At 38.4% G+C, this 14,163-nt stretch overlaps 1 protein-coding gene across 2 annotated transcripts; it reads left to right on the forward strand.

Annotated features, from left to right (window-relative positions):
* Window positions 1–3,866: 3,866 nt before the first annotated feature.
* LOC120489831 (uncharacterized) lies at window positions 3,867–9,921 on the forward strand. 2 transcript variants are annotated; one of them, XM_089126955.1, is made up of 3 exons: window positions 3,867–3,965; window positions 4,438–4,655; window positions 9,222–9,921. In XM_089126955.1, the coding sequence occupies exons 2-3, from the start codon at window positions 4,484–4,486 to the stop codon at window positions 9,905–9,907; spliced, it is 858 nt and encodes a 285-aa protein (XP_088983081.1). In that variant the 5' UTR covers window positions 3,867–3,965; window positions 4,438–4,483; the 3' UTR covers window positions 9,908–9,921. The 2 variants fall into 2 exon arrangements, with proteins under 2 accessions (XP_088983081.1, XP_088983082.1); XM_089126956.1 differs by having other exon boundaries at window positions 3,871–4,123.
* Window positions 9,922–14,163: the final 4,242 nt, after the last annotated feature.

Genomic DNA, 14,163 nt, shown 5'->3' on the forward strand with positions numbered 1-14,163 from the left:
GATCCGTCTGTCAATCTCCCATTCCATCCTTCCCTCACTCGTGAACAAAACCCCAAGATACTTAAACTCCTCCACTTGAGGAAGGATCTCTCCACCAACCTGAAGTGAGCAAGCCACCCTTTTCCGGCTGAGGACCATGGCCTCGGATTTGGTGGTGCTGATTTTCATCACAGCCGCTTCACACTCGGCTGCAAACCGTCCCAGTGCATGCTGAAGGTCCTGGTGTGAAGGGGCTAACACGACAACATCATCCGCACAAAGCAGGTTTGAGTGTCAGGTGTCAGGTTTGGGGACGACACGATTTCGATATGTCGTAATGTCAGCTGATTTTGTTCAACAAAGACAGACCTAAACTGTACATGCTTTAACACATAGCACTTCAGATTTGGTCAGAACATACCAATGCCTGCACAGCCAGCAGACAATCAGGAAAATCCACAACCCGGAAGTGGAGAAATTGGTACATCCAGATGTTGGACAGTGGTGCGTACTGAAATATGATGATGACCTGTACCCAGGCATTGTCCTTGACACAGACAAAATAAGTGTTCAAGTCAAGTGTATGCATTTTGTTGGACCAAACTGAATTTTTGGCCTTCTCGTGATGACATCCACTGATACCAATTTGATGAAGTCATTGAGATGATTCCAGCTTCACAACATGTGACATCTCGCCATGTAGAGGTTCTGAAGGAGGTTTGGGCCAGACTCTCAAGATAAAATGCCTGAATGAAGTGCCTCACCCACACACACACATATGGTAGCTCACCACTGTTGTGCCTCTATGAATAAATATGGATTAGACCTTTTATTTCTTTACATTTGTTCAGGTATTTTATGTAAATGTTCATTAAGTAACTATTTTATAATCCTGTTTTTGTTGAGTTTTTGTGTTAAAGTGGTATTTTCTTTTGTAATGACCCACTGATTGTTACTTGTGTTATTATTAACTTTCGTCTGCTGCAGTTTTGTTTTATGTTTCAGCACTGAGGAATGTTTTAGACACTATATTGAATTTATCTATTGTGCCCATATTTATCTATTGTGCCCATTTGATAAAACGCTCTCTTTGGTCATCTATTTTTGTTTTTTCTTACCAAAAATATTAAAAAGTTACTAACGACCATACTGTCTGCAGTAGTTTTCTTTGTTTAAATTCTCACTGCAGTTCAGATAATATCATAAAAATGAAAAAAATGAAATATGACTATTTCTTTACATGGTTGCCTAAAATAAAATAGTGTTTTGTTTGAGTCTCAAAGAGGGATTTTAGTATTAAACAAATACAAATTAAAAGTAGGCCAATGTGTCCTTTCAAAAGCATTTCCAGTTGATTACCACCTGACATGTTAAGGGTTAATAAAGAAAAATTGTGGTTTTAGTGAAACATCTAAATAGTTTTTTTTTCCTTACTTAAATAAAGAGACCACGGACAAACAGTTAATAATAAAAAGTCTTTAATGTCTGAGATGGGAAAATATGTTTTTTTGAAGATTCGATATGTACCTAATAATGTGGGGTATTTAGAAATTGAATCATATGTAGGTCAAAAATTAAAAAAAAGTCCAAGTTGAAATATTACCGAAACCCATGTAACTTTGTAGTTATTAGTTCTTGTTTTGAAAGATGGGTGAGTTTCATTTATGTTTTCATAGTTTTTCATAATGTTATTTTGTTAATGTTACTTCATAATATTAGAGAGCTATACGATAGCATGACATTACACATATTAGATAAAGTAACTAACATAACTAAACACACAAACTAAAGTTAGAAAAGTGAAATCATAATCAACCACCGCATTAATCACACTGGCTTTAGGGCAGGTTGTGTTGGCTGTAGTCAGGTAAATTGAGCCGTTTTTTTTTTTTTTTTTTTTTTTTTTATGTACCAGTGGTCACTATGCTATATTGTTCAGAAGAAAAAAATAAACTACCCATGTTTAACCAGATTCAATGTAAGAATTAATTAGTTTGTCTGATATTTTCATAGTTTTTACTTGTATACTCTTTAAGTTCCATTTATTTGGTGCTTTGTTCAATCTCATATCATTGTTTTATTTGTATTATTAAAGAGCCCCTATCATAGCATTTGAAATGTTCCTATTTTTGTTTTAGGAGTACCCAAAAACAGTTTAACAGTTTAACATAAAAAAAACACTTTATTTGTCTTATAATATGCATTTATTTTTAACTGATTTGCTCACTGCCTCCCAAATAATTCGTACAACGACTCATTTTTCCAAACCACTCCTTTGCGTGATGCTAATTGGCGGTGATTGGTCAGATGACAGACCCAGTCAGTTATTGTTTTTTAGCATTACGCATAAACATATTGATAAAGCACTGCAGTACTACAAGACGCTTTATTCTTTATGACAACTCCAATAACAGCGACAAACATTTCACATATTTAAAAAAAATTACATACTTCCCTTCTCGCGCCCGACGCAACAAAACCGTTCAAAACCCATAAAAGCAACAATTATTAATAATACTTACAGGTTGTGATTCGAAGGGGGAAGCTGATCCATATACACTGGGTATGTAAGTTACTGAGCCCTCCTTCAGGAACAACCACTTGCGAATCCACATTTGAATTCACGTTTTTTTTTGAACGAATCGTCATTAAAATGATGAGACACAATCGGGCTATACTGTTGTGGTATCGTTGCAAATATGAACTCTAACCACCGATTCTTCACATGCTCGTCACTGGTAAATGAAAACAAAGTGGCTGAACTATCTTTGCATTGTAGAACACAGAGTCTTCTCCACATGATACTTTGATGAAGTATTTGAATGTGTAGACTTCAAGTTTACACTTCCGTCTGTGTACTGGCAGTAACTGGGCTCGGCCAATGACCTCTCTACGTCACGATGTAACAGCTAATGACTCGTTTCAAAAACAATTCATTTCATAGACTCAGAGTCGACTCACACTTTTGAAAGACAATAACTTTATATACGGTGCACTTTCAGATACAAATCTTTGCAGGATGTTTTCATTCCCTTAGAGCTATATTCCACACCATATGAACAGTCATTTTCAAAAATCCATGATAGGGACTCTTTAAGATGTCTGCAGTTAACTGTAATCTGTGCAAACATTAAAATTTGCTGAAATGTAATGTGTCTCACTTCGGTCTACCTGGAAGTGTTCTGTTTGCTCTGCTAAACAATAATTACTAAAACTGAAACTAAATAAAATAAAAACTAAATAGAAATGCGTTTGCGAAATAAAAAGTAAATTAAAACTAACAAAACCATTAATGAAACTAACTAAAACTAAAATTAAAAGCAATTTTTCCCCATAAAGGCTTTTGTAAAGGAACAAGAGAATGATGACATTTTTCCCCTTAAACTTATTTCTTCTGTAACTGATCAACTCTTTTACTATTGTAAGTAAAATGTACTATTGATACACACCCAGCCTGTGTAGACCATAAAATCAATACAGATTTATGATAGGTGTATGTTTTTGTGTAGAAAGATGAAGAGAATGTCCCTTTAGATAGTTTCTTCTTTGACTGAGGAACTCCGGCTTTAGAAAAAAAAAATATATATATCAAAAGGCACAGATGATGCAGTGATCCTACTAATTTCTTCTTATTTTTTTTTTTTTGCTAGTTTGCTTTGAAATGCTAAGGTTTGTTCATGATTTCTCCATCTAATTTTGTTATTGCTTAAAATTAATATTTTTAATTGTGAATTGAAATAACTGTATTGTGTAATTAAATGTATTTCACTAATGCATTCAGATCTGATTTTTTTATCTTTTATATATATATATATATATATATATATATATATATATATATATATATATTCTTTAGACGTAAATTTCAATGCTCTTTTGTGATTTTAACCAGCAGCGTGTAAACAGGACTTTTAATTTGCTCTCTGTGTGTGACGTCATAAGGCGGCGACGCGCTCCCGCATCTGTTTTGATTCGGCTGAAGAAAGGTTTGTATTTAAAGGTGTATTTAAACAGTTTGATCGGCTTTAAAGTTTTAAAAGCGACGCATAATGAATTATGCATTATTAAGTGTAATATTGCATTATCTAACATTTATTAACGTCGTTTGAGGAAAGTAACAATGAAAACTCGTGTGTAATGAAAGGTGCGTTTCATTTCAGTCACTGGCAGCAGTGAATCGAATACTTAAAAATAGAATTATAGTGTTAAATTTCTATATATCCCGATTTTTATATCTATTTCTACAAACCATTAAATACTTAAACTATTTAATATATTAAGTGTCTTTATAATGTGCAATCTTTTATTAATTTATAGTGCTAATTACGAGTGAATTTTTTTGTCTGATCTGGTGATTTAAGTACATTAACTCAGACTGAACTAGAGCTGATTGAGATACACACACAGATTTAGTTTGGATTTATTTTTCTTTCTGTTAATTTTTCTTATTTTAAACAGAACAAACAGGAAAAACTGTTGAAACAACTCGACTGAGTTGATAAAGATGGCGTTTATTAAAGAGGAGACTGAAGACATGAAGATTGAAGAAACATTTAGTGTGAAACAAGAAGAAACTGAGGAACAAACAAAGATGGCTTTTACTAAAGACGAGAGTGAAGACATGAGAATTGAAGAAACATTTAGTGTGAAACAAGAAGAAACTGAGGAACAAACAGGTTAGTCTCATTCTCAAAGCTGAACTCAGTCATTTGATCCCTATTAAAATGTTCAGCTCTTCAAAAAAAAGTGATATTGTTTAGGGGTGTGCCATACTGCTTTTACTATTCTGTGTTGTTATTATACCAGACAAAAGGCTAAGGTTGGATACTGAAACCAATAGGGCCAATAGGGAACCGTTTCCGGCGTAAACCAGACTAAACAAGAATGAAAATGAATTTTGGTGTCTTACTTCAGTGCCTGAGTCTGTGTCATGAGGCACATACAGGCAAATTCTCTCGCCCTCTCCCTCGTGTGCACACTATACGGTTTGGAGCACAGTCTCTTTTGTCCCGTATGATCGATCGCTCGCTCTAGATTTCGGGAGAAATCTGGCTGCATTTTGGCTGCATTTCACATGTAAAATTACGCGTCAGAACTAGGGATCGACTGATATGGATTTTTTTAGTGCCGATACCAATTTTTTCCCCCCCCATCAGTCTTAGCCGATGACCGATAAGGGCTGCTGATTTTTCTTGAACCAATATTTTGCTCCCTCAATTTACATCATAAAAATGACATGTTAACAAATGTTACAGGTCTGTGAGTGAGATCCAGCCCCAAATGGGCATGGTGAAAACATGCTGAACACTGGCTGTAGTCTTTAGCCTCTGGCCCAAAAATCCTCCGATGACGCAAAATGACGATGTTTGCGTCATCAGAGGATTTTTTTCCAGACTAAAATTTCATTTTTCTCTCATATCAGGTGGATATGAGGGGGGAAGCACAGTAATTCAAAAATACTACTGGTTTTCTACTGATACAAAGCTTAATGCTAAATTCTGAAGTATCCCTTTAAATGATGCTTTGAATGTTTAAAAGTTACCATTATCTTGAAGAGCAGGTATCATTATCTTGAAGAGCAGGCAAATATCGGCCCCAATATATCGGCCGACCGATATATCGGTCGATCACTAGTCAGAACGCCCTCTAGGTGTGCCGATTGTCTGAAGCTCATATAGAATTACGCACCTATTATGCACCTTTTTACAAGATGTAATATTGGTCTCGGGTGTCCCCAGAATGTATTTGTGAAGTTTCAGCTCAAAATACTCCACAGTTAATTTATTATAATGTCACATCACATCTGTGATGGAGTTCAACATGGGATGCCAAAGCAAGAATATTGATCGTCGTATACTGTATCAATGGCTTCAAATAGTGTGATATTGCAGGTAGTCACGCCCTAAATGGAGGCAACTTGTAGTTGAAAAACAAAACTAGGTTGTTTCTCATCTGTGCGTAGTCACCATTAAGCCCGGCAAATGCCTCTGCGTCATTTTGTGCGGTGTCGTCTGGTTTCAAGGCATTTGGCCAATTATATGCATTGTGATTGGCTGAAATAATAGATAGTTCATGAAGTTTGTTATTTAGGGATCGGACATTAGAAAGAGTAATCATAGGAAAAGGGTGAAGGGCGCCTCTTCAAAACAAATGCGAATGATAGTTCCAGATGAATCGTTCAAACATAATTAAGTTCAGGCCCCAAATCAACCATTCAGGACCATAAAATCCAGGCTCAAGCCAGTCTGAGCTAACCAATGTAAACACCCAGCTATGTACTTCATGGCCATACAAGTTTCAATCGATGAGCATAGATAAGTTGTCAACGTTAGATAGTTTAAAAAAGATGGATTGGTTCAGAGAGGTCAGGGCATGGCCCCACCATCCAGAACAAAAGATCTTCTTAAGGAAGTCCTCTGAATGACCCAAGGGTGAAATCTCTTAAAACCACAGAGACTTGAGACTTTACATATCAAAATACATAAACTCGTCCCAAAACAATTATTGACGGACTTTTAATCAAACTTTGTTCAACTACTTAATTATATATCATGTCTACAACCTTAGATCACATACAAGTTATACAATTGTTGTAATTATTGAATAGTTGATTGAAAGTATGCCTTGCTTTGTACTATTGTGTGTGGCTGTTCATATTTCAGAAGATGTGATTGAAATCTGTATAAAATTACCATATTCAAAGGATTTAATTGGTCAGAACTCACCCAGGAGGCTAGGCAAACATTTGAGTTTAAAATCTTAGGACACGAACAAAGCCTTAGAGTAGCCATAGAGCAGATATAAAGACGATGTAGACGAGCGAGTAGCTAATCAGACATACGAGTTCAGACGAGACATTTCGAAATACAAGATTTTTATTTGTCACAGACATAGCATATATAACCAACAATGAAATGTATGGACAGTGCAACTATTGTCAGAATACAAACAAAAAATTACGAGTAAACATAGAAATGTATGTACTAATAAATATTTATATTTATTGATGAGCAGAAATGTACAAGAGAAGAATGTGCAAACAAGTTATACAACAGGTTGTTGCATAGTAGTAACAAAAAAAGAGCAGTGTGGAAGTGACATGTCAGTATAATATTTTTACTGATTATTAAGTGAAGTTGTGTGATGTTAAGAGACTGAGTGCAGGAGCCTGATGGCCTGGGCAAAGAAGTCTCTCTTTTGGCCATTAGGCTATGGAAGTGCCTACCAGATGGCAGCAGGATGAAAAGACAGTGGTTGGAGTCCTTAGGCGCTTTTCCACTGCATAGTACGGTACGGTTCGGTTCGGTACGTCTCACTTGTTGTGCTTTTCCACTGCATGGTACGGTTCGCTTCAGGTCGCTTTAAATGGTACCTGGTCTGTTGAGGTTCCAAGCGTACCGTACCGGTACTAAAATGTGACGTGAAACACTGCAGATCACTGATTGGTCAGACAGAATCGTCACTACCAGCGTCACGACTAGCGTCATTGGATTTGCGAGACGAGACACTTTTTTAGCAGTATTTTTGTTTTGCTGCCATCAGCCTCATTTTAAACACATTTTTCCGTCTAGCAGTTAAAAACAACCACATACCGAGAATCAGGAACACCATCCCCTCGATAGTCTCCATTGTTCCTGTGTTGTGGGTTTGAAAATGTGGCGCTTTTAAGATGATGTCATGGCAGTAGAGGCGCGCGCAAATAACGATCAGTCCCACACACTTTGAAGGGGTACTACTGCGGTGGAAACGAAAAGCGATCTGAACTGTTCCGCGCCGAGTCGAAGCGTACTGAGCCGAACCGTACCGTACGCAGTGGAAAAGCGCCACTTGATTTTGCTTTTGCAGCGTTTGAGGTAGATATCCTGCAGAGATGGGAGAGCAGATGCTGAGCGCAGAGAACTCTGCAGGGCTTTGCGATCTTGACTGGAGCAAAAACTCCTGGGAGTTTACTTTTCTCCAGACTCGAGTGTTAAATCAACACTCGAGTATTAAAGTTAATGAGCTAATTAAGTGATTCATTGAGTGATGATTGACCATTATTAAAGACACCTGATATTAACAAGCAGAATCACCAAACGAGAAATTCTAATGTTAAAGTCACCATTATCGTGATCTGTGTTTGCATCAGTTGGGCTATTGACTCTTCGTTTTCGCACACAAACCGCTCATTTCATGTCTTATGCCATCAATGTGTACTTACATTTACGAGTCATTAAATCATGTTTAATTTTTATGAACATGTCTAAACATGTTTACTATTGCACTGATTTAAAAAATAATACTTTTTCTTTAGTTGTCCTCTTTCATAGACAGGCTATCTTCTTCTTGCTGTGTAAATATGTTTAAGTTCTTAATGTTTTTCAATCTCGTAATATATTCTGTTGGAGAGAAGTGGTTTTCTCGCAAGAAGTGAATCACAGTTTCGCACTTTCTCAGCATGTGATTGGCTGTTCGCTATTGATGTCACAGCCAAACACCTAAACTCAGGATTAAACCTGGGTTGACAGAGAAAGTTGATGATCAGTATCATGTTAACAACAAAGCCTGGTTGGATTCGTTTCGTTTTGTTGACTCAAAACTAATCCTGTAACCCTGAGTTAGTTTGTTCAACTTCCACCATGGTAAAGGCCCCTAGTCTTGTTATTGTCAACAAATAAAGCAGACTACCAACAGCAGACTGAAATTGTCTTGGATCCAGTCCTCCTTCGTCATCAGAGAGTTTGAGTTCAAGTGTGCTTACTGGCTTTGAATTTTCCATTTCTAATTTCTCCAACACATTTTTTGGCACATTTTGACCTATCCAGATTTCTCCAGTGTCTGATTTTTGGACAATTTTCACTCCAAGAAAATGAGTTAGCTCACACACGTCCTTTATCTCAAAGTGTTTTGCAAGCATTTTCTTCACCTCTATAATCTGTTTATTATTGCGTCCAGCCAGTAGAAAGTCAACAACATACACAGCCTTAATGAACATCTCACCAGTTGCTGCAGTGTAAATGCAGGGATCAGCTTTAATTTGTACAAACCCCATCTTTTTCATCTAGGATGATGTTCCAACATCTTGGTGATTGTTTCAGTCCATAGATGCTGTGATTTAGTTTGCACACTAGATGTGCACACCTAGACTCCTGGTGTACAGGTTCTAACATACATGTTATTAGTTTTAATGTTTTTGTGTGTCTAAATGTTTATGCATTGTGGCATTAAACTGGGATTAATTGTTTTGTCTTTTTTCGCCTCAGACCCGATGCCGTTGAAAGAGGAGAGTCAAGATCTGAATGAAATGGAAGAGAAAGATCAGGAGAAGACACATCATGATTTCAGAACTGAAGAAAAGCCTTCGAATTGCTCAAAGACTGAAACAACTTCCTCACAAAAAATGGCTCAAAAGACAGGGAATATAGGTGATTTCACCTGCCATCTGTGTGGACTAAGTTTCAGAAAGCAGGGAAGTCTTGAAGTCCACATGAGAGTTCACACTGGAAGGAAGCTTTACCCCTGCGAACAGTGTGGAGTAATTTTCAATCAACAAGGAAACCTTAAAGTCCACATGAGAATTCACACTGGAGAAAAGCCTTTCACCTGCTCTCAGTGTGGAAAGGGTTTCAGGCAAAAAGGAAACCTTAAAAGTCACATGAGAGTTCACACTGGAGAGACCCCTTACACCTGCAAACAGTGTGGAATGAGCTTCAGTCAAAAAGGAAACCTTAAAAGTCACATGAGAGTTCACACTGGAGAGAACCCTTACACCTGCAAACAGTGTGGAATGAATTTCACTAGGAAAGGAAGTCTTTCAAAACACATGATCGTTCACAAAACAAAGGACTCTTTAACATGCCAATGTTGTGGAAATACTTTTAAACAACATGGAAACCTTAAAGTTCACATGAAAATTCATTCTGGGGAAAAGTTGAATAAAGTTAAATAAACATTTTTACGTTAGTGTTTATGCAAATGCAAGTATGCCGACACGACACTTTACGTACTGATATGCTCATGAGATCATGATATACACATTTTTGTAACAGCAAGATCTAAAAATTAAAAATTAAAAAATTTTAATTAAAATTGAAACATGTTTATGTGTGATGAATAGTTAAGACTTGAGATTAGGGGATGCAAAAAAAACTTTGTGTGATGATTTATTAATGTGTTTACTGCAGTGCTGACTGGTAAAGGTACAGACAGTTGTCTTCTCTGACAGACATGGACTCTAAAGGGATACTCCACTTTTTTTGGAAATAGGCTAATTTTACCACTCCCCCAGAGTTAAACAGTTGAGTTTTACCGTTTTTGAATGCATTCAGCCACATTTGCATTTTCTGATATTTAGAAGAATATCAGTACCCAGACAGTTTCTGGTCTCATTGACGTCCATAGTAGGAAAAAATATACTATGGAAGTCAATGAGACCAGAAATTGCCTGGTTACTGATATTATTCTAAATATAAAAAAATCTGCTGAATGGATTTGAAAACGGTAAAACCCAACTGTTTAACTCGGGGGGAGTGGTAAAATTAGCCTATTTCCAAAAAAAAGTGGAGTATCCCTTTAACTGCTGTGCATCTGATGTGAGCTTCAGTGGAAGGTATACTAGAAAATATTGGCATCAAGGCATCTTATCAATCAGCAGTGGCCTGGAGCACCTCAAACAGTCAGAAATCATAAATATAGCTTTTTTTGAACCTGGCTTCTCCCACAGCTATAGTAATAACATCATAACTAAACATGGTAAGTTTATATACCTCTCAAATGATTTGGTTGAATAGTTGTGTTAAAGATTAAGATGTTATTTGCATAGCATTTGTAAAAATTTGCTTAATGTTTGGCTGAAAACTAAATGCACCACATTTGACCTACGACTAGCATGAGTGGCACAAGTGGCACATTTTTAGACATATGCCTTATGAATGTATGTTTTTTTAATTATAGTTAAATAATTAAATAATATAGTTAAATAATTTTTTGTTTATACTCGACGCGTCCGCAAGAGCGCGAGTCTCCGCTGCCTGTGCGCGCACCTCTCCAAACGGACGAGGCATTTATACTTGACGCACTCGCCGTTGTGCTATTCTGTGAAACGACAGGGGGCGAACTCTCGAGTAATTCACCTCTAAACCACCAGGAATCAGCAGTGAAGAAGTAGTTTGCCGTTTATTAGTAGTTTATTAATTGCTAATTCATAAAAGAGTAAATGCAGTAGGTTTATTGTAGCCTACTTTCACTGCATGTAAACTAGTTAAACAACTGAAGCCTTATTGGAGAGTGTTTAAACCTTAATTTTACCAGGGCTTAATTCTGCTATTGTAGGCCTATTTTGTAGATGTAACCAAATACTTTAGACAAGTGTAAACTAGGTGCTTAATGCAAATGTGTTCCTGTTCACAAAATGAGATGTTAGTCGCCCATCAATGCAAATGTCTCTGTGTATAGAAGGATCATAAACATGCTGGTACAGATCGTACCAGTTCGGCCAGATTCGGCTCGTAGTCGTCTATCTTCGGATGCGGCGCCGCGCGCAAAGTTACAAAAAGTACCGTGCACACCGCCAGGCGCAATGGGGTCTTGCGGACCCTACGCGCACGACCGCCCACACCGCAATGACGTCAATTTTGCCGCGCGCTCTTGCGGACGCGTCGAGTATAAACAAGGCTTAAGCGTTCTCAGTGAGCGCAGCGAGCATGGAGTTTGGGGCAAATGACTCTCAGGTCATACTCAAACCAAGACATAAATACATACCTAAATCCCTCAACACACCGTTCAAAGCCCACCCAGACAGCAAACTGACATTGAATCAACGTGGAAACGACGTCTCTCATGACATTGAAACAACGTTGATTTGCTCATCGAATTAACATTGAACCAACGTCAGACGCGGCATTCTTCAAAGCTAAATGAAATCGAAAATTGGTTTGCTATCATAACGTTGAAACAACGCGTTGATTTTAAGTTGATTTTCCGTTAGTTTTGAAAGAATGACGCGTCTGACGTTGGTTCAACGTTAATTCGATGAGCAAAACAATGTCAGATCAACGTTGTTTCGATGTCATATTTCCACGTTGATTCAATGTCAGTTTGCTATCTGGGCAGGTTATTTCCCTGTGCGCCCTGCAGGATAACAGAGAGGGGGAGGGCGTTAAGGGCAATTTATACTTCTGCGTAGGGTGCGCGCAGTTGGGACGGCGTAGCACACGCACAGACGCGTCCCATACCGCGTACCCTTCGCCGTCGCCTGACGCGCACCTCTTCAAAAATGTAACTACACGTCGCGACGACGCGGAACGCAAGATCGGTGATTGGTCGGCTTGGTAGGATCGCATTTCCTCCTACGCATTTCCGCACGTACCTTCTCACGCATTTCCACCACTGTCTATGATTTCCACACGTACCATCTCCTCCGACGTCTTCTGTCATTTCTGCCTTTCAGTTTTAGTAATTTCACTAAAGTGAACTGTTTTTCCACCTCAATAAGCTCCAACTCCAACATGATCAGCTCTCTTTCAGTCGATATTGCTTGTAGTAACCTAGCCGTGTGGAATCTACGCACAGTGGAACATTAAAACTCTCCGCCGCCAACTAGCGTTTCGGAGCAGTACTGCAGAGCAACAAGACCTGAACGCAGAAGTATAAATGCTCATAACGGCGTCGCCTACGTGCGTAGCCAACGGCGTGCACTACGGCATACCCTCGACGCAGAAGTATAAATTGGCCTTTAGCTTCCTTTGCCCAGTCAGGGCATTAAGGACCTATGTGTTGCGCACCTCTGCTTTCAGGCAGACTGAGCAGCTCTTCATTTCGAACTTATATGGCGGCAGGCTGGGCCTCCCTGTCTACTTTAATCAGGTTTTACAACCTGGAAGTTCCCGCCTTACAGGCAAAGCTATTTTAGGTCTAAAACAGTATTGTTTGCCCTGAAGCTTTGGCTCAGAATACTGACACTGCTTGAGCACTGCTCACTGACCGATAATATAACATCTTGGGCTGTTGTAAGACCCATATGATTGCTTAGTTCAGGCTGAGAATGTTTCTCCCCCTGACTGTCTGGAACACTGTTATGTGTTTGGCCTCCTTTGGATGCCACTTATGATTGGAATGATGCTTCTAGCCTCTCTTCCTTGACTCTCTGTGAGTCTATGGTGATTGTGCTCTATATGAACCCTGGACATCTGCCCTCGGGTCTTTGATGTTCGATCCCTGCACACAAGATCCGCACGTTACCTTTTAATAGGTCGCCCTCTATGTTAGTGCATGTGGCACGTAACAAAACAGTTTATGATGATGACCCTTTACTACCTAATAAACTAAATGAATTTTACTGTAGATTTGAAAGTAATTCTGAATGTGCAGTCAGCTCTAATTTCCTCAATGATACAGGCCTTCTTGAACCACCTTTTCTGATAGAAGAAACAGAGGTCAGATCATTGTTAAGGAAACAAAAATGTAGGAAGGCATCAGGCCCTGACCAGGTCTCTGCTGCCACTATTAAATGGTGTGCCGATGAGTTGTCATATGTTTTCACTGACATTTTTAATTGGTCCCTTAGAGTATGTAAAGTTCCAGCATGCTTCAAATCAGCTGTAATCATTCCTGTGCCTAAGAAGTCGAATGTGAATTGTTTGAATGACTACAGACCAGTGGCCCTAACCTCTGTTATCATGAAAGTTTTTGAGCGACTAGTAGCTAATTACCTCTCAGTAACGTCACTTGACCCTCACCAATTTGCATATAGGGAGAACAGGTCTGTTGAAGATGCAGTTTCTCTTTGTACTCATAATATTCTTCAACATTTGGAGGGGCCAGCTACATATGCACGGGTTTTGTTTATTGATTTTAGTTCTGCTTTTAATAATATTATTCCAATGAGATTGTGTGACAAACTTCTGGGATTGGGGGTCAAGGAGTCCATATGTAAGTGGATTCTTGACTTTTTAACTGATAGATCTCAAGTGGTTAGGGTCAATGGCCTTTTGTCAAAATCAATGACTACCAGCATTGGCGCCCCCCAGGGGTGTGTTCTGTCTCCCCTTTTATATTCATTTTATACCAATGACTGTTTTTCTCACCACGATTCAGTGAAAATTTTTAAATTTGCAGACGACACCACTGTAGTAGGCCTCATTACTAATGATGATGAAATGGCCTACAGAACAGAAGTGTCCTTGCTGGTTGAGTGGTGCACAATTA

The sequence above is a fragment of the Pimephales promelas genome, chromosome 24, assembly GCF_988280905.1.
Source record: "Pimephales promelas chromosome 24, fPimPro1.hap1.1, whole genome shotgun sequence".
Classification (NCBI taxonomy): Eukaryota; Metazoa; Chordata; class Actinopteri; order Cypriniformes; family Leuciscidae; genus Pimephales; species Pimephales promelas.